Raw genomic sequence first — 26,038 nt, forward strand, 5'->3', positions numbered from 1 at the left:
TCAGCTTTAAAAGCCTTTTAGACAACAGCATGTAGCCTCACTTCTATCAGTGCTAATACTTAGATTCGAAGTCTTAAATTATAGAACTCAGATACAAAAGGTGAAAAGCTGAAAAATCCATTTAATGAAATTCTTTATTGTCATTACCAGGCCACTTTCTCTACTGTGGAAAATTATGAGAAAGAAAAGGTCTTCTCATTTATTCCAGGGGTAACTATTTAAAGAAATAAAATTCTCATGAAGAAAAAAAGGGTATGTATTCAGGGAGAGAGTACTTGGGCTCCATGAAAAGCTTGCAAGTACAAGGGAAGTGTCCTTTTTTCATTTAGAAATGTTCTACTTACATTGTCTATGAAATTTGGCTTAAATCCTCCTTCCTGCTGTCTTCTCAGTTCCTCCTGCTCTCTCTGGCGCAACATCTCTTCTTCACGTCGCCTATGTTCTTCTTCATGTCTAGAAGTTAGAATACAACTTCATAAGATAATTACCACACATTTTCATGCAATCACACCATTCACAAACACATAACTATCAGTCGTGAAAGAGTCGTATACCTCTACCACTTCCTCTACTGTATGTTGGTTATTTTCTGAATCAGTGTTACTTTGGTCAATACTTGAGTTATACCTCTATGAAGACTCTATGCACAGTTACCTAATTTCCTTGGTACCTATCTAAAATATAAAGAATGTTTTTTATTTGTAACATGTTTTAAAGCTCCTGAAGTACTATAACTAAAATATAACAAACGAAGAACAGGCACTATTAGTGCTGCACCATGAAAAAAACAGGTTGCTTACCTGTAACTTATGATCTGGATGTGATCCATTGTATTCATAAGAAATGGGTTCTGCGCCTGCGCAGGGACCTCTCGGGCTGATTAATTAGCTCCTCTCCACGCCCCATCCACCTGCACGTGCCTTGCCGTGACTGTTGGGATTGGCAGTTGGGGCGCCTCCCTTTCAGGTTTCTCGCAGACCGCCCACTGGGACGATCCGCACGACGATTAGTCTCTTTGTTTCCACTGATTCTGCAGCGGGGATGGTTTGGGAGGGACTTATGAATACAATGGATCACATCCAGATCATAAGTTACAGGTAAGCTACCTGTTTATCTGGATTGTGATCCATTGTATCCATAAGAAATGGGTGATTAGCAAGCCTTTCCCCTTACTGGAGGCGGGTGCAGATGACCCATAGCTACGCTAATACCCTCTTCAGAACAGTCCTCCCAAAATTCGCTTCCTGTGCCATCCGCAAATCTAGAGCATAATGCTTGACGAAAGCCAGATGAGAAGACCACGTGGCCGCCAGGCAGATATCCGACATCTTGATGCCCGATAGGTATGCTGCTGACGCCACATAAGCCCTTGTAGAATGGGCCCACACGGTCCTAAGTGGTGTTACCTTTTGACATTTATAGGCATGAAAGATGAGTTCTACTAGCCAGTGCGCCAAGAGTTGGTGAGATATCGGACAGCCCTTACAACGTCCATTAAATGAGATAAAAAGCTTTTTACTCTTTCTAAAACAATGAGTCCGCTGCAAGTAATATAGAAGAGTCCTCCGCACATCTAATGTGTGGAGCGCTCTTTCCAAGTCTGTTTCTGCATTTTGGAAAAAGGTAGGTAGGACTATCTCCTGATTCAAATGGAATTCCGACACCACCTTCGTCCGGAATTGTGGATCAAGACGCATAACAACCTTGTGCGGATAGAACTGTGTGTAAGGCTTATCCTTCCGTAGAGCTGTCAGCTCACTTACATGCTTTGCTGACATGATTGCCACCAGGAAAGCTGTTTTTAACATCAGAAGCTTAATTGGTACTGTTGCCAATGGCTCGAACGGGGCCTCCGTTAGGGCTGACAACACCAATGACAAGCTCCACTGTTCCATCGGGTGACGCACAGGCGGATATAAGTTATTGATGCCCTTAAGGAAACGTTTACACTCTGGGTGGGAAAAGACAGAAGATCCATCCCAGCCCTTATGCCTTGATGAAATAGCAGCCAAATGTAGTTTAACCGAGATGTTGGCCAGGCCCTTTAACTTCAGCGAGGTTAGGTCCATCAAAACCTCACATGGCGTTGCACGTAAGGACTTGATCCCCTTTCCTTTCATATACGCCCGATAGTGCTTCCACTTGCAAGCATAACTACGCCTTGTAGTCTCCCGTCTGCTATTCAGTAAGATATATTTCAGAACCTGATTCTCCATGCAGTCAGCTTCAGCGTCTGGACCTTGGGATGCAACACCCTTCCTTGCTCTCTTTGTAACAGATCCGCTGCCGGAGGGAATCTGCGGAAAGCACCTTTTGACAATTGCAGAAGCGGGGCGAACCAGGGAGTGGCCACCAGGGAGTCAGAAGAATGCAGTCTGTCCTGTCCCTCATCACCCATGAGACTGTTCTCCCTATCAGCGACAGTGGTGGGAAGAGGTACAACAGACCCACCTTCCAGGTATGCTGAAACGCGTCCCCTAGGGAGTCCCGGCCTATGCCCGCACGTGAGCAGTAACTGGCACACTTTTTGTTGGCATGAGTTGCAAACAAGTCTATCGATGGGACCCCCCAAATCTTGAACACTTCCCTGAGATACACGGAATTTATCTCCCACTCGTGTCTTTGGCCAAAGTCGGCGATTCTGCTAAGTCTGTCAGCCAAGCAATTGTCCACTCCCCTTATGTGGATTGCCATTGGGTAAACTGGGTGTTGAATACACCAATCCCAAATCTTTAGGGCCAACAGGCACAATGTTAAGGACACTGTCCCCCCTTGGTGATTGACACAGGCAATCACCGTCGTATTGTCCAGCTCCAGCTGCACAGTCGTTCCCGCAACCAGCGGCTCGAACACTCTGAGGCCTAGGAACACCGCCATCAGCTCTAAATAGTTGATGTGTTGCCGAGCCTGAGGCTGTGTCCAAGACCCTTGGATGCAGTGACCTGAGCAATGCGCCCCCCATCCTGTCATGGACGCATCGGTTGTCACCTGGCACGTAGGAACCTGTGATGTGAATCCGACTCCCTGAACAAGATTGCGCTCTTCCCTCCAGCACCGTAAGCTCCTCAGAACCTCCGGTGGCAGTGTCAAGTGCATGCTCTGATTGTCCACATTGGGGCGGAAGTTGTGGAGATACCACAGCTGCAGCGTGCGCATGTGTAACCGCGTGTACTCTACGGTCATGGTACACGAAGCTATCAACCCCAGCAACCTCTGAATCCGTACTGCCGGTTGCTGCAGGGTTTCTATAAATTGGTGGATGAGAGAGTGTATCTGGCCAACACGTTCCATAGGCAAGAACGCTCTCACTTTCTCCAAATCTAGTACTGCTCCGATGAAACTCACCCGAGTCATCGGTTCAAGCTTAGACTTTTTCCAATTGATGTCGATCCCGAGGCTCTCTAACAGGTGCACCAGCTGCTGTACCTGTTGTTTTAGCAACTCCCTGCTGTGATTGACCACGAGCCAGTCGTCCAAATACGGATAGACCTTCAATCCTGTGTCTGCAGGTAGGCTACTACAACTGCCATCACCTTGGTGAACACCCTGGGAGCCGTCGATAGTCCAAATGGGAGCACCACGTACTGATATATCTGTCCTCCCACTGTAAACCTGAGGTACTTGCGGTGGCTCTCTTGGATGCCGATATGAAAATAGGCATCCTTCAAATCCAGCATCATTGCCCACGTTTTGCGCACCAATAGAGGCAGGATAGATTGCAGAGTGACCATTCTGAACTTCTTGGCCAGAATGAAACAGTTGAGCCCCCTCAAGTCCATTATAGCCCGGATCCCCCCGTCTCTCTTTGGGATCTGAAAGTAACGGGAATAATAACCCATCGATCTGTTCGTCCACTGCACAGGTGTAATCGCTTGCTTCTCCAGCAATACCTTGATCTCCTCCTGAAGTATCGTGGTCTCGAATTCAGACACATATCCCGTTTGCACTATACGTAAGACCCACTGATCTGATGTTATATTGTGCCATGCTTGGGCATGGCTTGCCAGTCTGATGGAATTTCTGGCAACTACAGGGCCGATGGATAGGGTCCTGGATTGGTCGACCGGTGGTGGTGGAATTAGACCAACAGTTTGGTTGTAAAATCTGCCAAGGCAGTGCAGTGAACAAACAGTCCCATCAAAAGCTCTGTTTTGAAGTATCCTTATCATTTTGTCGCATCACTTTCCCCTTTGCTTTCTGGTTATACCCCCTATTACGTTGATAGGTCCGGTATTGTCTTTTATAATCTTTCTTGTCTTGAAATCTATTGGGTCTCTGCCGATAATAATTACGACTCCTAGATATCGAACTGGACCCACTTGTGGGTACCATAAACGTACAGGCTGTAAACTGTGATTTTTTTTAAAGTTTCCATAGAGGTGTCTGTGTCTTCATGGAACAACCCCTTCCCATCAAATGACAGAGGTTCCACCCTGTCCTTCATGTCAGGTTGAAGAGTAGCAGAGCGGAGCCATGCATGCCTGCGCAAGCTCACCGCTGTTACCATCATTCTGGACTCTGTCTCAGCTAGATGTTTGAACGCACTCAACTGCTGCCGTGTCACTGCAGTAGTTTTCTCGTAAGTGTCATTAAACTTCCACTGAAACTCTTCTGGTGTCATAGAAGTGGAGTCTTGCAAGAGAGCATCCCATAGCAGGTGGTTATAACGAGCCATACATGCTGCATAATTGGCAATACGAATAGCCAGACTAGCTGTGCTATATATCTTTCTGCCCAATACATCAATCTTCCTTCCCTCCTTATCTGCAGGTGTTGTATGGCGGTGGCCGCTCTTGGAGGTAGAAGCGCAGCTCACAACCAACGGGTTGGGTACCGGATGGCGCAGCAGGTAAGTATTTTCCTCCTCAATGACTCTGTACAAATTCTCTATACGTTTAGATGTTGGAGCCACGACACTCATCACCTCCCATGCCATCTTAGCTGCCTTGCTGATTGCTGGGATCATGGTGAGAGCAACTGGGTGAGAAGATTAGACTTCCTCATCATGTTATACACTGGGTCCACAACATCTGCATCGCGCGACTTTATCTCCATCCCCAGCGCCTCCGCTATGTCCCTTATTAAAGCATGATAAGCCTTTAACTCCTCTGTTGGTGAAGTTGAGAGTCTAGGCGGAACATCCGGGGGGGGGGGCTGACCGGCGACTGACGTCGTCCAACTCTGAACTAGCCCCTGAGCCATCATCAATGCTAGTGTCATAGGGGGAGGAAGGCGGCTCTGAAGGTGGTGGTGTAGACTTTCGCTTCCTTTCCCCCCAGGCTTTACCGGAACATACTCAACTGGCGCACAGACCTGTGGCTGAGCCACTGGCAGCTGTGGTGGATTCATTGAAAGGTGAGTCTGAACCATCGGCTCTTGGTGAGGTGGGAAGATCAGTCCAGGTTGTGCTTGAACAAGTGGTGGCTGAATTTGAACGACTGGCTCCGGGTGTGGTTGAGCCAATGGCTGGACCACTGGTTCAGGTAGTGTAGGAATGTCTGCAACTGGATCCAGACGAACATTTGGGGCTTGAGACAGAGGCTCCTGCAAAGCTCTCCAACGTAGAAAATCTGCATAATCTGCTGGTAAAGTGTGTCGGAAGCCACAGCTGTGGGTAGGTTGGAATGAAGGTTGCCCCTGTAGTAATGTCGGGGCAGGCGCCCCCACACCCGACTCCTGCATGAGTACAGGCGAGTAAGAAGGGGTTCAAGGCAACCTCACTAGTTCTTCCACATCAAGATCTTCATCTAGCCCCGCAGTCAGGAACCCCTGAAAAGTCGATCCTGAAGGGGTGCTCGAAGCTGAGCCTAGCAGCTCACGAAGTCCCCCGTCATGTCCCATCAATCCTGGAGTTCTCGGTGTTGAAGGGGGCTGTGCTGGGGTTAGCGCTGGAGACAGCAGCTGGGGAATCCTTCTCATCGCAGGCACATTCAATGTCGACGTCGATGCCGAGCTTCCACTAAGAATCTGTCCAGGTACTGTCAACGTTGATGGTGGAACCATGAACACTGTCTGCGTCGTCAACGTCGACTTCGACGTTGACAGGGCAGAGTGAGTCGTCTCCAATGTAGATGGCGCTTTCAACTACTGTGCGCTCGCTACGGACGTCTAGGCAAGTGCTTTCGATGTCGAGACAAGCGCTGTCGACGTCGTTGATGTCGATGTCGAGGCTGAGATAGACTCGTCAGAGTCTTCATCAAAAGCCTGCGCAGACACCAGTGAAGAGGTCCGATGTTGAGACAACTTTCGCCGGTCTAGGCTTTCAGCCTCCCGCTTCGAATGGCAATCCTTATCCTTGTGTTTTCGTTTCTTTGAAACCTCCTTGGGTTTCTTAAAGATATCTTCGACAGCAGTTTTAGACTGCTGCTGTGCAGATCCACTGTTACTTGGCCCCGGGGAGCTCGACGCCAAATGTGCGTTCGATGTTGATGGGGCTCCCGACATTGTACCGGAGCCTGGCGAAGCACACAGCTGAGGCGTCGGCGGGCGAAGGGCCTCCTCATTCAACGCCGCCCGAAGGTGTAACGCTCTATTCTGTCTCGTTTGCTTTGAAAATGAGCAACAAACTTTACATGCCACAGTATTGTGCTCTTCTCTGAGGCACATCAAGCACACGTCGTGGTAATCTGTAGACGGTGGCTTGGCCCGGCATTTTACACATCTTTTGAAAGTTTTAACTTCCATTGCCTCACCAACAAGGTAGCTCCGTAGAGTAAGCAAAGTCTGTATTCCGTTCCGAGTCAACACGAAGGCAAACAATCTTTCGACAAACCAGTCCATTTAGAATAATCAAACGTTGTTCAAATTCCGTTCCAAGGTCAAACCGATATAACAACCTTTACTAAGTACTTAGTCCGTTTAGCACTAGAGTAACCAATTCAATCCGAGTCAAGCCTAAAATCAAACAAGTTCAATCGAGGAGCAACAGCTACGAGGTGTGATCGCTTAGGCGGTCAAGAGAAAACTGAAAGGGAGGCGCCCCAACCGCCAATCTCAACGGTCATGGCAAGGCATGTGCAGACGGATGGGGCGTGCAGAGGAGCTAATTAATCAGCCCGAGAGGTCCCTGCGCAGGCGCAGAACCCATTTCTTATGGATACAATGGATCACAATCCAGATCATGGGGGCAACAATGGCAGTTATCACTACCAGCTCTATCCTTGTTTTTGGGATTGTCATAGGGATCAGTGAAGTGAAACAGGAACTAAACCACCACCATGTCATTTCCCCCCTCCCACTTATAAAGGCTGTAGTGAACCAGAGCTTGTTTAAAAATGCAAGCTAATGAGTTGCAAAGTCTCATATTTCACACATCTAAGAACCGTGGCCCTCCAAGCATGATCAAAATTACCTCATTTGTATTTGCTTTCGTTTCTGTAGCTCCTGATTTCTAAGTTCTTCCAAACGTCTCAATTCTTCCTGACGCCTCATAAGATCTGTGAAATAAAGCAACAGCTAGCAATTATTTTTGTAGCACAAATGAATGCATGTATAGTGGTGCATACAAACACACACACAGTATGACTATATCAGTCACTATTTAAGGAATGCAAATTTTAACTACAAGTTATAGTTTAGCAGATTATTAGTGCACTTTATACCATAGTCATAGCATTAAAATGTTTGTTGCCCTTAGAATGGTGCATGTATCAGTAATAATTTTCAGGTGTCAAAAAAATGTTGGCTCTGTTCACCCACCAGACAAAAATTTTATTCATCAAACCACAGTGGTACATTAATGGACATGACTTTTTCCACTCGTCACAGACAAGACGACTAGTGGATTTTCTGGGCCCTGATAATTTTAATAGGAACTATTGGGGAAAATATAGATTTCTAAGTCAACAATAAATACCAGATTAGAACCTATCAATGAGCTGAAGCTGTGCCTCATAGGCTAGAACTGACAAACAAAATTCTTAAAAATAATGAACTACAGCTTTCAAGCACATGGTAGCTCTGGCTTCAGTGCTATAAAACTCTTAGATTTAAATAACATGTTTGACATGCATTTCATTTTATCCTCTCTAATAAAACGCTTGGTGTCCGTCCGTGGATGGACACCAAGCGTGCGTTTGTGCCTCGCCTGTTCTGGGCATGCGCGAAGTGCATGCCCAGAACAGAACAAGGGAGGCACGAACGACAGGACCCAGCTGCCATCTTGGACGGCCAGAAGCGGCCACCCCGAAGAAGCCAGGTAAGCGGCGGTGGGGGACACTGGCCGAGGCGCCACCAAGGCGGCGGCGGAGCCATGGCTGCGGCCTGGCCGCGCCGTCGAAGCCGGGCTGGGGGAAGAGGCGGCGGGGGAAGCTGGCCGAGGTGGTGGCGGAGCTGCCGTCGAGGCCTGGCGCCGCTGCCAAAGCCGGGCGGCTGGGAGTCCTAGGGGCCCTTGCCCGGCCGGGGAGACCGGCCAGGAATGTGAGGCGGGTGTGGCCCGCACCGGACCGGCAGCGGCGCCCCCAGAGTCCACCCGGCCGCTGATTTGCTCTTCCCTTCCTAGCGCCCGTTATTCAACGGGCTAAAATTTACTTGTTAATAATAACATTGTCAAATAATGAACACAGCTTGATTTTCATATGCTTCTTTATAGGTAGCTCTGACATTGCCCAACTTCTTAGATAAAGCTCTATGCTAGTGGCACAAAAAAATCTGAATACAGATAAAACTTTATGAGGATTTTAGAGAGAGATATCCTGGCACAATGCAGGCAGCTCAGTAGAGAATTTCCAATACTTCTCCAGCCAACAAGATGAAATCACTCAATGGACCATACCTTGTCTCATTAGCATTAACTGATGCTCATGTCGAGCTGCTTCCATTTCCGCCTCCAGTTTTTCCTTCGCTTCTCTAATGTTTCTATCAACTTGTTCCCGCTGTTGCTTTTCCATTTCATCAAGAGCCTTCCATCGTGAAGCATATTCAAACTCAAATGTTCCTGGCTGGGCAAAACGCGGCGGCTGTTCTCTATCCCTAGGAGAAGGGGACAGTACACATGTCTAAAAGGTTTTACTTACATAAACGTAAAAGCAAAATGGAAATGTTTGATAAATTTCCATGTAACTAGGGATGATTTCCTCAAGTCTACCAAGTGTTCCAATAAAAAATTATTTCATTATCTCTAGCTGACTCAGGGCCAAGATACAGAAGCATCCACTATGAGTTTTAACAAAGAACTGCTCTAATCATGTAGAAAGAAGAGCTGGAATGGTTGAATTTTAAAAGCAAAAGGGGTACTTAGGTGAGGTGTACAATACCCTAGTGGCTTTCCTCCATGCAGCTTCTCTCCCAGCCAAGAAATCCAAGCCACCACTTGCTTGGGTAAGTGAACAGAACAAGTTGCCGGGTCCACCATCCATCACCACTGTGCCTGCTTGCTCACCTACCACTCTCTCTGGTCTATAGTGGGTACTGGCAGTCCCCTGGGTACAATTCTTACCATTATCTGGGGGCAGGAGGGAGCATGGAGAGAGGAAGGCAGTAGTAGCCATTACTTGTCACCATTGTCAATCACAATTTATGGATTGGGTGAAAAGTCATCACTATGCCACTGCCAAGGGGGAAGTCCCTCAAAAACTAGAACCAGCCATGTCTCTTGCACTGCATTGCTACTCCTTGTAGAAATGAAAGGATGTATCAAAGGTTTTAGTGATGAGAATATTCAGGAATATTTTCAACTGCTCACTAGCTCTTGCTTCCTTTGTAGACCAAGGAAGCCCTTCCCTAAGTTGTAGTACAATGCTCCACCATTCCACTGCAAACGTCTTCAACATTTATGACAAATGATTTTACTGGTAGTAACATTCAAGCTGTTTTTTAAATATTAAAATAGCCCACACTTTTCATCAGAAAAGGTTTATTTCTTCAATACTTCTGTATGCTGTATCCTGTGTCATTTCAATGTACAAATAAAAACTTACTTATGATACTGCTGTGTCTTTTGCATTAATTTCTCAGGCAGCCCATCTTCATCATCAAATTGTTCCATAGGTTCTACAACCACAGGCCGGGGAGTTCTTTAAAAAAAACACCACCACAAAACTTTTTTTTTAAACAGACATTTTTAAAAATGAAGCACACTAGGGGTATGCATAAATCACATTTTGCTTCCATTCCAAGCTTGGAACAGAATGCAAAATGTGTGGAACGTCCCATCTTAACATTCCAACCCAAGCGCCATTTTGGATTTGGAATGGGTCAGAACATTCTGTCTCAGAATGGGTCGTTCTATTCAGAGTTTGAAAAAGGCCCCCTTTTTAAAAGATGTTCTGTTTTGAGCTCACAAGACTTGAAACTGCCTGTTTCAAGGTTGAAAGTTCCAACCGCAGAACGTTCTGCACATTCATATATTTCATTGAACACCTTTCAAAATACTTCTGCAACTCAAACACTCAGTACTGTATATATATATATTTATTTACTTTTATTGTTGCATTTATATACCACCTTTCATTAAAAACAATCGCAAGGCGGTTTCTTTCACAAATGTCATGGAACCTATTTGGATGACCCTTCATATGTCAACCTGCCAACACACAATAAAGATGTTTGTACACTATCAGCATGCATGACATTCCCCACTCCTGGCGCCTATCCCCAATTGCATGGAGGGGATTCATCCAACAGATACTTTATATGTGCTACAAATACCAGGTCCTAAAATAATGTTCACAGCACATGCAGAGAGAGCTGGTCAGACACACCATCCCTCCCAAGGGCAAATAAGCAAAGTCACCAAGGTGACAGCATGGAGAGAAGGTGCACAGAGCATACACTTCCTTATCATGTGAGGTCAAATCAGCAGATAAAATTGTCTGAACCAGCCCTTTTCAATAGCAGCTTATTCAAGTGGAAGAACAGAAGGTACTTGAACTAGGAATTAGGACCAATTCAGATTTCCAAAGGAGAGTTTTGTGCAACTTTAACAAAATGTTATTTACTAGTCAGTCCAAATAAAGGTGATATCTGAATGATTTTATCCATGGAAATTGTAAGGCACTATGCCATAAGAGCATAAGAACAACCCTGCTGGATCAGGCCTAAGGTCTATCTAGTTTTGCCCAGGGATTCTCAAAACTGGGTCCCCAGATGTTACTGGACTTCAACTCCCATAATCCCCAGCCCCAGTGGCCTTTGGTTAGGGATTATGGGAATTGAAGTCCAATAACATCTGGGGACCCAACACTGACAATCCCTAGCCTTTCCCACAGTAGCCCACTAGGATCCTCTGGGAAGTCCACAAGCAGGAGATGAAGGCATGCCCCCACTCCTGTTGTTGCTCCCCTGCAAGTAATATTCAGAGGAATCTACCCCTGAGCCTGAAGACAGCCTACGCCATCCAGATTAGTAGCCATTAATAGACCTACCTCCACAAATTTGTATAAGCACCATTTAAAGCCATCCAAGATAGTGGCGAACATTACTAAATCCTGTGCCAAAGAATTCCATAGATTAACTGAGCACTGTGTGAAAACCTCTGCATTCTGTCAACACTAAATTACCTGGCAATCAGTTTCATGGGATGACCCCTGCCAAGAGTAGTTCCAACTCATCACTTTTCTATAGCAGTTTATCCCATATCTAAAAAAACAATATAAATAGTGTGTGTACGTGTGCACATGTGTGCATATATGTACACACACCCCATCATAAAGTCAACCACCAAAATGAACTTACGTTGTCAGCAAAAATGCTCCGTCACTGCATCTTTCTAGAGCTTTACGCGCTGGAGGTTTTGCAGCAAATTCTACAAAGCCTTTCCCTGTTGCTCTGCCGCGATCATCTACAACAACAACAGCTCTTTCCACAGGGCCAAACTGAGAGAATGCTTGTTCCAGAAGCTCATTGGAAACAACAGGTGATAGATTCTTTACTGTTAAAGCAGCTCCATGGGTAGCAAATCGAATTCGAAGTGGTCTGCTCTTCAAAATAGTTCCATCAAGTTCCGCCTTTGCAATTTCAGCCAGAGTCCTAGATTCCTTTTCAGAAGAGATAAATACACTTAAACTACAACTATGCCAGCAATTTGTTTAATATTACATGTACTTAACTCTCAAATATCCTCTCTACCAAACAAAACTAGAAAATTAGTCCATGAATGCCTTCCCTGTATCATTCATAATTCCCTCCTCACAGAAAATAAGCCAAAGGCGATAAGAAAATAATTTGTTAAACCCTATAGTAACTTAAACGTGTACTTCACTTCAGTAGCACATGAACACACAAAACATGTTCTGAAGTCTTGTTTCAGTTCAGCAAATTCTTCATACAGTTTAATTCTGTTTCTTCCCCCGCCCCCAAGAAGCAACAAATGACAAAGGAAACAATAATTTGTTTTATTTTTTAATTAAAATAATTTTCTTTCTTGAAGAAGCACTTCTATAAACCGAGGTCTCAGAAAGGTTCATAAGTAGGAAATTAAAACAATGAAGTGATTCATCTTTGCTGGAGATATGGTTACTTTGCAATGCTGAGAGCAGATTTAGTAAACTGAAATTTTGAATAGTGTGAACCAAGTTTCATCTTTTTCAAAAGTCTTGTTGCATATTACCATCATAAAAACCCTTTCGGACTGTTGTTCCCAGCTAATATTATTACCAATTTTCAATTGTGCTTCAATCCTATATACAAAGACCTTGAAGTAATTCACACACACACCCCTATGCTTTAAGCATGTTTTTGAAGACTGTCTTCTCACAAGCTTTCCATTACCTTCCCCTTCCATTTCTCCCTGCCCCATTTTTTTTTTAATATTCTGCAACAAAAGGGACTTAATCAATAGCTGAATGTCCCCAAAAGAATTCATAAATAATCCTTTGCTCATATGATAGCAATCCCAATCCCAATGAAACCCTAACCCTTTTGGATCTCTCGGCAGCTTTCGATACTATCGACCATAGTATCCTTCTGGAACATCTGAAGGGCTTGGGGTTGGGAGGCACTGTTTCACAGTGGTTCCACTCCTACCTCTCAGACAGGTTCCAGATGGTGTCGACTGGAGACTGTTGCTCTTCGAAATCTGAGCTTAAGTATGGTGTGCCTCAAGGCTCCATACTCTCTCCAATGCTTTTTAACATCTACATGAAATCGCTGGGAGAGATCATCAGGGGATTTGGAGCTGGGTGTTATCAGTACGCTGATGACACCCAGAACTACTTCTCCATGTCAACTTCTTCAGGAGATGGCTACCTGGAAGCAGTAATGGACTGGATGAGGGAGAATAAACTGAAGCTGAATCCATATAAGACGGAAGTACTTATTGTGCAGGGTCAGAACTCCAGAGACGATTTTTATCTACCTGTTCTGGATGGGGCCACACTTCCCCAGAAGGAACAGGTCCACGAGTCTGGGAGTACTCCTGGATCCACACCTCTCTGGTTTCTCAGGTTGAGGCAGTGGCCAGGGGTGCTTTCTATCAGCTCCGGCTGATACACCAGCTGCGCCCGTTTCTCGAGATCAATGACCTCAAAACAGTGGTACATCTGTTGGTGACCTCCAGACTTGACTTTTGTAATGCGCTCTATGTGGGGCTGCCTTTGTACATAGTCTGAAAACTTCAGCTGGTTCAGAATGTGGCAGCCAGGTTGGTCTCCGGGTCATCTCGGAGAGACCACATTACTCCTTTGCTGATGGAATTACACTGGCTGCCAATAGGTTTCCGGGCAAAATACAAAATGCTAGTTATAACTTATAAAGCCCTAAACGACTTAGATCCTGGGTATTTAAGAGAGCATCTTCTTCGCTACGAACCCCACCGCCCATTGAGGTCGTCTGAGGAGGTCTGTCTCCAGCTACCGCCAACTCGTCTGGTGGTCACACAGAGACGGGCCTTCTCAGCTGCTGCCCCAAGACTGTGGAATGCGCTCCCTGCTGAGTTACGATCCTCCCCATCTCTGGCTATTTTAAAAAAACATTTGAAAATGCTTTTTTTACCCAAGCTTTCTCATGTTTTAAATTAAAAATACGGTTCAATTTTATGGTTTTTAAATTATTGTATTTTAACTTTATGTGTTTTATGTTGAATTGTTTTAACGTTTATATGCATTTTAATTGTTCTTGGCCACCCAGAGACGTAAATTAAAATTAAATTAATTTCTTCCTTCTAGCAATAAATACAACCAGATCTCTAACAGCAAGCATGAACCTTATAGCAGCACCACTTTCCATGATAACTCCAATAGTAAACAGGCAATCAAATATCAACTAGGCCAGGGATAGCTAGAAAAAGATCTGTTTATATGAATGCGACAGATTTTATGTGCTATAAATGGGTTTAATCTTTCAAAGATGCTTTGAAGCAATGGATGTTAAAAAATAAATTGCTCATGTTTCTTTCTTTCTGTATTATAAAACCAGATTAACTATCATTAGCTTATTTAGTAGCTGTAGACTCAGTACCAGGTGGTCATATTTTCTCCAATTCTTTTTTCACTTATTCATATTTCTTTCTTGCTTCTGCTCCAATGTGTTTCACACAATCCTCTACAACTGCAAATAAATAGTTTTCTTATGTAGTTTTTAAGATGTTTGTATTATTTTTGTTTTGACTGCTTTTTAGCCTACTTTCCAGTAGGCTTATGAGATTACCCAGCTCTGTGTAGAGGAGAGCTGGTCTATGGAGAGGAGAGCTGGTCTTGTGGTAGAAAGCATGACTTATCCCCATAACTATGCAGGGTCTAACCTGGCTGCATATGAATGGGAGACTTGATGTGTGAGCACTGCAAGATATTCCCCTCAGGGGATGAAGCCGCTCTGGGAAGAGCAGAAGGCTTCAAGTTCCCTCCCTGGCTTCTCCAAGATAGGACAAGATTTTTTTTATTGAACCAACAAACTACCAAAGTATACAGTACGTTTCCAAAGCACAATTATATACAAAGTGGTTGTTTGTACATCATATCTACAAATATTTACACACAAGGATTTGGAAAACCACAGGGTTATAAAGTATATGCAGGCAGTACTGTAACTCGGGGATGGGGGATTACAAGGCACATCAGGTAATCGGAGGGGTTACGTCCAATGTCCATTTCCATAATTTGTCTCATTGCTGTTTAGAAGAGATACACTTGTCTTTTTGCACATAACCATACAAACTTTTCCAGAAGAGATTTACTGTCTCATCCACATGAACCTCTTGGTCGCATCTTCCCTCCCTATTCCTATGCAGGAGCACTGCATAAATGACATACAGGTTTACTAACCTGATTACGAGAAGGGGAACGTTCCAGTTTCCTAGTATGAGGGCACCTGTTCCGTCCAGTTTCCTTGAAGGTTTCTTTCTGGGACCTCAAAAAGACGTTCTATCGCTCAAACCCGAGGTTAGTTCTTCCCAAGTCTGTTTTTCCAAATCAGGCCACTTTAACAACTTGCTTACTCCCTGCCACACTCTTTTGGCTACCACACACTCTTTTAAGAAATGTGAATGGGTTTCCCTAAATGTTTTGCCTAGCTCACTAGCCTTCTGTTTGCAGGTGATTTTAGGACACTCTTGCTCGTCCTCTGGGAGCCATGGCTTAGCCTCATTAAGCGGTAGTACTTGGTGGTATAAATGCCACCTCGTTTCCCATAAATGGAAAGGGACCTTTTTCTCCTTAAAGAGAGCGATAGGGTGATTAAGTTGCAACAAGTACTGTGAAGTGCAGTGTTTGTAGCGTTTACGTTCTAAATCAGGTTTTAAAACACCCACTTCTAGGATCTCTCCATAAATTGTTTTCCTTAGCTGCTTAACTGAGGAGGATCCTTTAAATAGATCCAGTTCAACCTTCCATTTTTTAAGTGTGAATAACAAATCTCTCAAGTAGTCCGGGTGTTCTCTTTTTAATACTTGTGTGATATTACCGTTGAAAGATCCTTTCCCCCACCATGCTATGCCCCATGCTGACCTTTGCCAACGCAGAGCGAAAAGCGAGACCCAGGTTTTTTGCAGGAGGTTGGACATATTATGGACATTTACAAAAATCCAATTTCCAAAATTTTAAGACATGAATTCAGTTACAAAATAGGGTTGCAGGGCAGGTAGGGCTAGGCCTCCCCGCTCAACCTCCTTAAATGCTACCACACGGGCCAAAGGGAAGGACGCTGTGTGCCATACTAGACGGAAGATCTGGCTTTCAACTCTCCGAAGGAGATCGAGCAGAGGAGGGTAGACTACTGCCAGGTTATGCACCAGGGGTATCAGGTAAGTCCAGATGTAAACCACTTTCTGGTACATGGCAAGGCTCCTGCCTGCAACCTTGGGAGAAGCTGCTGCCAGTCTGTGAAGACAATACTGAGCTAGATAGACCAATGGTCTGACTCAGTATATGGCAGTTTCCGATGTTCCTATATCTGTGTGTGTGTCCCCCTCACAACTTCACAACGCCTGGACAAATATTAACCAAATCGGGTATAGTAGTAGGGACACATCAACGGCGTTTGTGATGTCATCAACTCCAAAGCAAGATGAGGGATTGCTTTTTAAAAGAACATCAAGATGCACCTATTTTATCAGGTGTTCAGTTAAAATTAATTTTAAACTGTTTTTAGCCTACTTTTCAGTAGGCTTCTGAGATCACCGGGCATTCTGTCTGTGTGTGTGTGTCTGTGGGCCCCCCACCCCATCAACTTCGCAACCCCTGGACTAATATGAACCAAATTGGGTACAGTTGTAGGGACACATAGGGACACCTCAATGGCATAATTTGTGATGATGTCATCCACCCCAAACCAAGATGGCGGATGTGTAAACTTTTGAGGCACAAGTGGGCTAACTTGTGAACTGCCTAACCAATTTGAACCAAATTTGCTACAGCTGTAGGGCCACATAGGGATGCCCCAATGTTGTAGCTTGTGATGATGTCATTCACCCCAATAAAAGATGGTGGACATGTGAACTTTTGAGGCACAAGTACACCAACCAATTTGAACGAAATTTGGTACAGTTGTAGTGAGTAAAACACAGGGACACCTCAATGGTGTAGTTCATGATGTCATCATCCACCCTGATTCAAGATGGTGAACACATGAACATTTGAGGCACAAGAGCTCTAACTTGTGGATCTCGATTTGAATCAAATTTAGTCCAGTTGTAGAGACAGTGAAAGGAAAGTAGGCTGATTTGTTCTTACTAGAACTTGTTTAATGTTATGTAAACCACCTTAGATACTTGTTGCAGGTATGCTAACGTAATAAACATTGTCCTTTGTCTTCCTCTTCCCTTTTAAATCAACGCCTAACTCTTCAGAGTCAAAGAAATTCCTCCTAATGTTTAGTCTAAATCTGCTTCCTTGTAATTTCAATCCATTGGTTTAAGTCATGCCCTCAGAAGCAAAAGAGAACAAAGCCATTCCCCCTTCTATGCAGCAGCCCTTCAGCTATTTGAAGACAACTCTTATTTAACTCCTTTGCCTTCTCGTTTTCCCAACCTTTCAACATCTGTTGCCACCCTCTTCTGAATCTGTTCCAGTTTATCAAATGTTTTCAAAAAAAGATTTCCAGAACTGGTCATAGTATTCCAAGTGAGATCGGACTAAGACTGCTTTCACTTTATATTTTTGTTAACATGCCTCTTCAAGTAGGACAGAACCCTAACCGGGCAGCTCAAAAACAGGGAGGGGATATCTTTAAGGGCGGGGGGGTGCTCTTACCCCTCTGGCCATGTTTCCCCCACCAGCGCTGCACTTTAAAAGGGTCTGGTGGGGTGGCAGCATACCTCCCTGTTGCCCCATTGCCTCGTCGGACCGGAAGTACCCGATGTGCGAGCAGGGAGATACGCTGCCGCCCCACCGGACCCTTTTAAAGCACAGCAACAGCAGTGAAAACGTGGTGGGAGGGATAAGAGCACCCTACCCCCACCCTTAAAGATGAACTGGCCGAACCACCGGTTGTTCGGAGGCCTGTAAAAGGGCTTTAGAACAGGTTCGTGCACATCTCTAATTTGCAGTAGCCATATCACAGTTGCATAGTCATCCAAAAGATGACAGTCATTTGTCTTTGCTGAAAACTAACAGTCCAACCCTATACAACTTTATTTGAAAGTAGTTCCCACCAAATTCAATGCCCGATTACTCCCAAGTATAATGAGGGAGGAAAAGTAGAATTACATCATAATCAAGTTGTTCAATTTAAACAAATGCAAACTGCAAGAGATGAAGAAACTATATCCAGCATTTTGGAATACACACACTTAATTTTGTTAGTACCAAGATCAAAACTTGGGCATCAGAATTGGAAACTCCCAACCTTTACTATGCCTTCAAGTGCCCACTGCTCTGCATAATATCTATGAAGAGTAGAAGGGCAAAAATATAAAAGCAATTCAAAGAGATTCAGTTTGGCACTTGAGAAACCATTTTCCAAAAACAAAAAAGCCAGAATGGTGTAATGGTTAGAGTGCTGGACTAGGACCGGGGAGATCCGAGTTCAAATCCCCATTCAGCCATGATACTAGCTGGGTGACTCTGGGCCAGTCACTTCTCTCTCAGCATAACCTACTTCACAGGGTTGTTGTGAGGAGAAACCTAAGTATAGTATACCGCTCTGGGCTCCTTGGAGGAAGAGCGGGATGTAAAATGTAAAAATAAATAAATGTATACATGTGAACAGAATTTAAGCCAGGGTTGATTTGATTTAACTCAACTCATTTTAAACTGTGATTTAAATCACTTCTCCAGAAGACTTGGTTTTAATTATTTAAATCACAATTTAAGTCATTAGTCGGGAAGATTCTTAGTCGCCATCATTTTCTAGTAAAAGTGCATTATTGTTATCTGATATAACCTTAATATCTATTCATCACTACTCAGAGATAGATGTAGGTTTCATTTTTAGAAGATATATACTATACATTATAAAGCAACTAGTAGTTGAGGCCTGTTGTTGACTGGGCAAAGTCATTTTGAGTAGACTACACTTACAGGAAAGTTCAAGAAATAGATTTTTTAAAAAAAAATTATGTGCTTGAATAAGGGAAGTAAAAGAATGGTTGAAACGTGTAGGATTTAAACTTCAAACGTTATTCATTTTATGGAATAATAACCATATTTGGTAAATTTGAATCATAGGAAGCTGCCATATACTGAGTCAGATCACTGGTCCATTGGGCAGCACCAGCTTCTCCAAGGTTGCATGGAGGACTCTCTCCCAGCCCTATCTGGAGATGCCAAGGAGGAAACTTGGAACTTTCTGCATGCAAGCATGCAGATGCTCTTCCAAGAACGGCCCCATCTCTTATAGTGTACACATGTAGTCTCTCATTCAAATGCAAACCATGTTGGACCCTGCTTAGCAAAGGAGACAATGCATGCTTGCTACCACAAGACCAGCTCTCCTCCCCATAATAAATCTGGATCCTAGAAAGATGTGCTTTTCTTAGGCATATCATTGTTTTGGAATTATTGATGTGACTAGTATTTTTAAGCCCGTTATATTAACGGGCGCTAGCCTTCTCTTCCTTGGGGTTTTTTTTTCTTTTCGTTTTTGGGTTTCTTTTTCTGGTTTTTGCTCATTGTCTCTTGGTCTGTCTTTTCTGCATTCTCCCCCCCCCCCCCCCTTTCCGCTCTCTTGTCCTTGTTTATTTTACTTTTTGCCCCTGTTTGCTTTCCTCTCCCTTGGCTCTTTTCTCTCCCTTGCCCCCCCCCCCCTTTTTAAAGATTCTTTTCTGGCTTCTGGTTTCTGTAGTAATTTACTGTAGGGCAGTCTTCCCTTCAGAGTTTTATTTTTATTATTGGTTTGGTGTACTCAGCACAGCAGCATCAATTTATTTCTGCTTGGTGATGGGCTGTTTTTGTTTATTATTATTTTGATTATTTTGACAGGTTTTTTGGGGGGGGGGTTGGTTGGCAGAGTCAGTTGGGATGTAGGGGAGGTCTGTCTATGCTCTCTTTTGGCTCACCTGAGCGTGTTAAGACTGCCTTTTTCTCTGCCTTGCCTGCTCTATGCTGTTCTGTAGAGTAGGGCTATTAGAGTATCTGTCTTTCCTTTTTTTATCGGTTATCTTGCTCAGCTGCTTTAGTGCTAATGGCACTGCAGGAGTCCACTGCTGACGACCATTAGGCTGTCAGTCTGTGGGTGCGAGCGCAAATAACGGTCCCCCCCCCACCCCTGGCTGTGGGTGGGGGACTCTCTTGGTTTTGGGGGGGGCGGAATGTGGGGCACGCCACTGGCCGCTGCTCTAGTCTGTGTTTTTTGTGTGTGTAGTTTTGTCTTCTGGGTGTGTGTGGTGCTTCGTGTTACTTTTTGTGTTTTGGGATTTAGTGTAGTGCTTAGTGTAATTTTTTTGGTGTGTGACCCGTCGGCATCTCTAATCTCCCCATGGCTGGGAAGTGTGCTGAATCTGCTGACGGAGGAAAAGCAAGTGGATGTGTGGAGCACTCAAAAAGAGCTCCTCCCTGAGCTATGCTGCTGCCCATACTGTTTCAATGAACGTTAAGTACGCATTAGGCGTCCGTTTCGTTCATAGCGGCAGTTTGGGCAGTGGTTTAGCACAGGGAGGAGCTCTTTTTGTGTGCTCCTCTCTTCTTTAATGGTTTTTTTTCTTGTGACTACCATGGGCTGGTGTGAGTAAGGTGGGTTTGGGCAGTTGGTTGGGCGGGAGTCCGACACGCAGGGGCGACGTGCAAATGTTTAATGGTGGGGGGTCGGGAAGGTGATCCTGGACAGCTGGGAGGGCGGGTGAGTGTTTTTGGCTTCGCTGCCAACTCGGCCAGCGTTCCTGTCTTCCGTTTAGTGTTTTGGTCCTCCTGTTTTCAAAGCATTCCCCGCTCCTTTTTTTTTTCCTTTTTACTTTTGTTGTTGTTTTCTCCGCCGCCATTGGCCCCGGTTTTTTTGGTTCTGCTGGGGCTGAGTTTCTCCCCTTCGTTGCTGCTCATGGCAGAGGCGGCGGCTCTGCCACCGCCTCGCTCAGTTTCCCCCTCCTCCGCTTCTCCGGCTTCTCATGGCTGCCGGGTGCTGGGTGTTCTTGTCTCCCTCTGGCTCTGCGCATGCCCAGAAGGTCCGAGCGAGGCACGGACACACGCTTGGTGTCCGTCCACGGACGGACACCAAGCCTTTTATTAGATAGGATTACCGTACTGAGTGTTAAAAATCTGTTAAGAACAATAACAGTTTAAATTTTATATTCAGAATTTCTTCTATAAAAAATACAAAAAATATTTAAAGTGTAAATTTAAATTTGAAATATTTTACATATTTAAGTGTAAAAAGTACAGGTGAACCCCATTAGCTGCGGGGGTTCTTTTCTCCACTACAACCAGCAATAATGAGTTATTGAATCGATGGACTTGGGGGCCGTGTTTCCTCTAATAGGGATTCCCAGATGTTGTTTACTACAACTCCTGTCCCAGAATCCCCAGCTGCAATGGCTTTTGCTTGGGGATTCTGGGAGTTGTATTCAACATATGGGAATTCATGTTAGAGGAAACACTGCTGTGGGGGGTTGTTAGGTTCCTGGGGGGAAAGGGCCCTGTCGTGCTCTGCGGGTCTCCAGGTGTCCAGCAAATGCCCCCCAAAAGTCCCAAATGCAGCATTTTCATGTGAAAAATCATAAGGGGTTTAAACAAATGACCCCAAAAATGGCGAACAGAAATGACCTTGGAGTTCATTTCCGGCCATCCCGAATCCACAGATACACAAAATTAACCCTTTGTTGCCCTCCCATGCGTATGCGATGTCAGGTCCGTGGATACAAAGAACTGAGGATGTCAGGTCCACGAACGCCAGAGTTTGCCTGTAGTACATTCAACTAACTTAAGTGGCAGGACTGTTCATGCAAAATTTGCTACCTGTAGGTAACTGGGAAGTATGGTATTCAGAAATATGATTTTAAGTTTTCGCAATGCTACTAAAAAATTGTTTGCATTTTCACAAAGCATATTCTGTTATAAAAAGTAATGCATTCAGTCGATTTCAATGGCAGGATTGTGTATGAAAAATCTGTTATTTGTAGGTCAAAGTATGACTTTATTTCGCACTAACTCTTAAAAAAAAGATATTTATTCTGAATTTTTTTTCAGATTAATTTTCATCAAAAGTTGGATGATTTAGTCATTTCATTTAGTATCAAAACAGATACATACTTATAAAGTCATTAAGAAATGAACCAGCTGCACTTCAATTAATCATGGATATTTGGAGGATATTTTTATTATGACGCGCTATGTCAGCCAACCGCATCACCAAACACACTTTTAAACTATACTAAGTTGTTTGTTGCTTCTGGTTAGTGTTTTTTTTTTTTTTCAAACAACCAATGAACAATGAGCAATTCAAAGATATTCAGTTTGGCACTTGAGAAACAATTTTCCAAAAACAAAAAAGCCAGAATGGTGTAATGGTTAGAGTGCTGGACTAGGACCGGGGAGATCCGAGTTCAAATCCCCATTCAGCCATGAGACTTGCTGGGTGACTCTGGGCCAGTCACTTCTCTCTCAGCCTAACCTACTTCACAGGGTTGTTGTGAGAAGAAACCTGTAGTATACCGCTCTGGGCTCCTTGGAGGAAGAGCGGAATATAAAATGTAATAATAATAATAATTAAATAATAATAATATTATAACAACACAAGCACTTCTAATTTTAAGTCAACTATTTTAGTTATAAATGTAATTTTTCAAAAAATAAAAAATAGGCAATTTTGGCCAAGTCAAAGTTAAAAACTTAAAACACTGGGTTGTACAGATAACCGCCTTCTTCACCTTTGCCCCATTTGCTCATAGTCTGTAAAAGACAGACAAGCTTTCCTGCCTTTTCAGTTCACAAATTATTTCTCAATCTCAATTTAGAATGAATTAATCCAAAAGAAAAAGAAATTCTCTCTACACCTGCAGAAGATACTGCTGTTAAAAGTTGGATTCAGTGGCCTCCAAATCCAAATGCTTACGTGACTTCCACCAACATATTTCTAGAACTAGCCACTCTTAGCCCTGAAATTTATTCTCTTAAGTTTCGTCAGGACTGCCTAAATGTGTTCTGCTCACTTTTTGTTTCACTTTCTATTCCTCAGCCTTATCCCTTGCATTTATATCCATACTACCCCTTGTTCAGATCTACACCATTCCCCACAAATCCCCTATTTGTTTATCTTTGTCGTTGCACTTTTAAAGAGGGGCAAGGGCTTGACTGTGCGCATGTAAACCACCTGCAGAATAGGACTGAACAGGTCAGTTATCTCTCATCTCCATATACTACTATTAAGCAAGTTTATAGAATATAATCAGAAAGTTATGATTACTATTCATGTTGATATATTTTATCTAGGTTCTTTTTTATAAATTGTTTTAAGAAAAATTTAAAAAATTCAAAATAAGTCTTAAAACCTGATTTAAATTTTTAAAAAAACTTTTTGTTTGCATATCACTGATTTTTTTAATCAACCTGTTTAATTCAAGCTAAGAAGTCACTAGTCTAAGCCATTCTTTTTAGCAGTGTCAATACACCCCACAATTACTGTCCAAAAAATGCCGCACATTCACAGCCTAAACACAGATGGACGTAAGTTCGATCACCGTATGTTTAACCAACCAAGAAACACAGGAAGCTGCCTTTTACTAAGTCAAACTATTGACCCATCTAGCTCAGTAGCATCATTTTACACTGACTGGCAGAGGCTCCCAAAGGTTTCAGCAAGGAGTCTTTCCAAGCCCTTCCTGGAGATGCCAGTGACTGAAAGTGGGACCTTCTGTAGGTAAAGCAGTTCCTCTACCACTGAACTAACCCAAAAAGAACTGTAGAAGGGAACACTCTATGATGGAATATCACTTTGACAAAAGGGGGATTTTAACAAAACCCTAACCCTTTCGAAGCTTCTAGAAACAGGGCACACGCCAGAACAGGCGCCTCTATTCTTCCTTTCGGAAAAAGATGCGCGCTCTCAGATTGCACTGCTGCAGGTGACCTCAGAATGAATGGGGGAGCCAGTTGGCCAGGCAACCGAGAGAACCGGCGCAAGTAAAACCAGGACAGCGGCAAACGGGAGGGGCAGCCCGATGGAGACAAGCGACTGCGAAGGGGCCAACAAACGGAGCTTTAAGGGAAGTGGCCGAGCGACTGCACACAATGGGGAGGCCACTCGCCACTCCGCCTTCTGGAACAGCGCCGCAAATACGGAACTCTTTTTTTTTTAAAACTGCATCTCTCCCGACTTAAGCGGTGCCCCACTATTACTAGAGATGTGAGCAGCCCCTCAATTCTGTTACTGGGGCGGGGGGGGGGAGGACGCCTCCAGCTGCTGTATGGACAGGCACCTTCCCGACACAATCACGAGAGGAAGGAGCGGCTCATCCTCAGAAGAGACTCGAGCGGCCATCCGGGTCAGAACAATCGCTGGAAGACAAGACGGGCGGGGCGGGGGCTCTGAAAGGATGGCCACGTGCGCGCGCCTTGAGGGGGGCAGGCGCGTGGAGGGAGGGTCGCTCTCTCCTCCCTGGGGTTTGCCGCAGACTCCTTCCCTCCGCGGGAGGGCCTCTCAGAGTTTCGTTGCGCGGGGTCAGGGTGGGGATGGGGGTGCGGGGGGGAAGAAATCAGGACACCCAGACGATTATCGGCGAATAAATGCCCGCCTCAGCAACCGAGGATGAGGGGAAAGAGGTCGTTTCCTCGCTCTCGCACAGACGTATTTATTATTTCTTTTCTACACACACACCCCGGAGGGGATGGGGGGGGCGTCTGCTCACCAGGCGGATAAAGCCGAAGCCGCGGTCCCGGTTGATGAAGACCTCGCTGGGCTCCCCGTAGCGTTCAAAAAGGCGCTTGAAGTCCTCCTCGGTGATGTCGGTGGGCAGGTTCCCCACAAAGAGCCGGCAGCGCTGCGTGTAGCTTTTCTCCCCGGGCTTGAGGAAGCTCTTGATGTCGACCGTGAAGCCGCCGCTGCTCGGCTCCTCTTCCTCCTTCCCCATCGCCAGGGCCACGGCCGCTGCCTCGTTCTCCGGCGGCGGCTCCAGACCCCGCAGCCCTTTCATGCTGCCGCCGCCCACCATGCTCATCGGGGGAGCGGCCGCTGGGGAGCTGTTCTCGATCCTCACTTGCTTCAGGTTCCTGTTGGCCGACATGGTCCAAGTTTCGTTGTTGTTGTTCTTGGTGTGTGTTGTGTTTTTTTTTTAAAAAAATCTCGGCTAATACTGGTGGAGGATAGGAAACGGACCGTAGTCTCCACTCGATTCAGCCGCCCGTCACCTTTCTCGGCCACCCTCTAGAAATCAAAATGGCGGAAACAAGACCGCTGCCCACTGACGACTCTTACGCCGCTCCGGCTGTTTCCTTAATGCGCATGCGCGAGCGATTTGAATGGAGACTGGGCCGCCGTGCATTCATGGCGGAGACACTCTACCGCTCTCGATCCGTGAGAAATCCTACGGGGTCTTCGTGTCCATACGGGGCAACCTGCTGTCACTGTGTTTCTGGGTGGCTGCTTGTAGCCCTCCCTCCTGGAGGATGGACGCTTGAAGGGGAGAAGAAGACCCCGTAGTATTGCTTACGGATCTAGAGCGGTGGGTGTCTCTGGAAGTGGAAGTGAGAGTTGCGGCTCAGTTCTCAAATGAGCTTATGTTCTTCACAACCATATCAGAAAATTCTCTTCATGCGCAAATTTTTATTGCGCAAATTAAAAGGGGGGAAATGTAAGAAAGAACATACTTTCTGACGTGCATACGTCAGCTTCAGTGTTCTGTGTCCCACTGTTTGCAATCGTTCTCGTGCTCGTGCTTTTTGCTTTGCTTTTTGCTTTTACACAATGGGCCCCTTTGGGACGGGACTATAATGTTCTTACACTTTTGCTATGTAAGGTGCCTTGTGGACTTCTGTTAAAAAGCTTCTTTCATGAATATTGTATATTTGTTTATATGAATAGTGTATTTACATATTCTTCATTATCATAGTATGGTGATCCTTAAAAAGTATTCCTGTGCCACAGAGTCTTGAATAGGATAGCAAAATTACTTCCCTATCATTGCCTCACTAACCTTTTGGAGTTCTTTTAGAGTGTCAACAGGCATGTGATCTGGTTGACATAGTATACTTGGACTTCCAAAAAGCTTTTGACAAAGTTCCCCAAAGGTGCTTGAGTAAACTTG

The 26,038-nt window shown here is 44.8% G+C and overlaps 1 protein-coding gene across 4 annotated transcripts in view; it reads right to left on the reverse strand.

Annotated features, from left to right (window-relative positions):
* The window catches only part of PSPC1 (paraspeckle component 1), a 101,413-nt gene extending 76,198 nt beyond the window's left edge, over positions 1–25,215 (reverse strand). For 2 of the 4 annotated variants that reach the window (XR_008319480.1, XR_008319481.1), the window contains exons 1-6: positions 24,644–25,208; positions 11,674–11,975; positions 9,918–10,013; positions 8,774–8,970; positions 7,352–7,436; positions 345–453 (exon numbers count right to left, since the gene is read on the reverse strand). Coding sequence is in view for 2 of the 4 variants with exons in the window: in XM_053309689.1 (XP_053165664.1) it covers positions 345–453; positions 7,352–7,436; positions 8,774–8,970; positions 9,918–10,013; positions 11,674–11,975; positions 24,644–25,018 (1,164 nt within the window). In the remaining 2 variants the exon portion in view is untranslated. Of the gene's footprint in view, positions 1–344; positions 454–7,351; positions 7,437–8,773; positions 8,971–9,917; positions 10,014–11,673; positions 11,976–24,643 lie in introns of all 4 variants that reach the window. The other 2 variants (XM_053309689.1, XM_053309690.1) reach the window with 2 other exon arrangements.
* Positions 25,216–26,038: the final 823 nt, after the last annotated feature.

Source organism: Hemicordylus capensis, chromosome 3, assembly GCF_027244095.1.
Source record: "Hemicordylus capensis ecotype Gifberg chromosome 3, rHemCap1.1.pri, whole genome shotgun sequence".
Lineage (NCBI taxonomy): Eukaryota > Metazoa > Chordata > Lepidosauria > Squamata > Cordylidae > Hemicordylus > Hemicordylus capensis.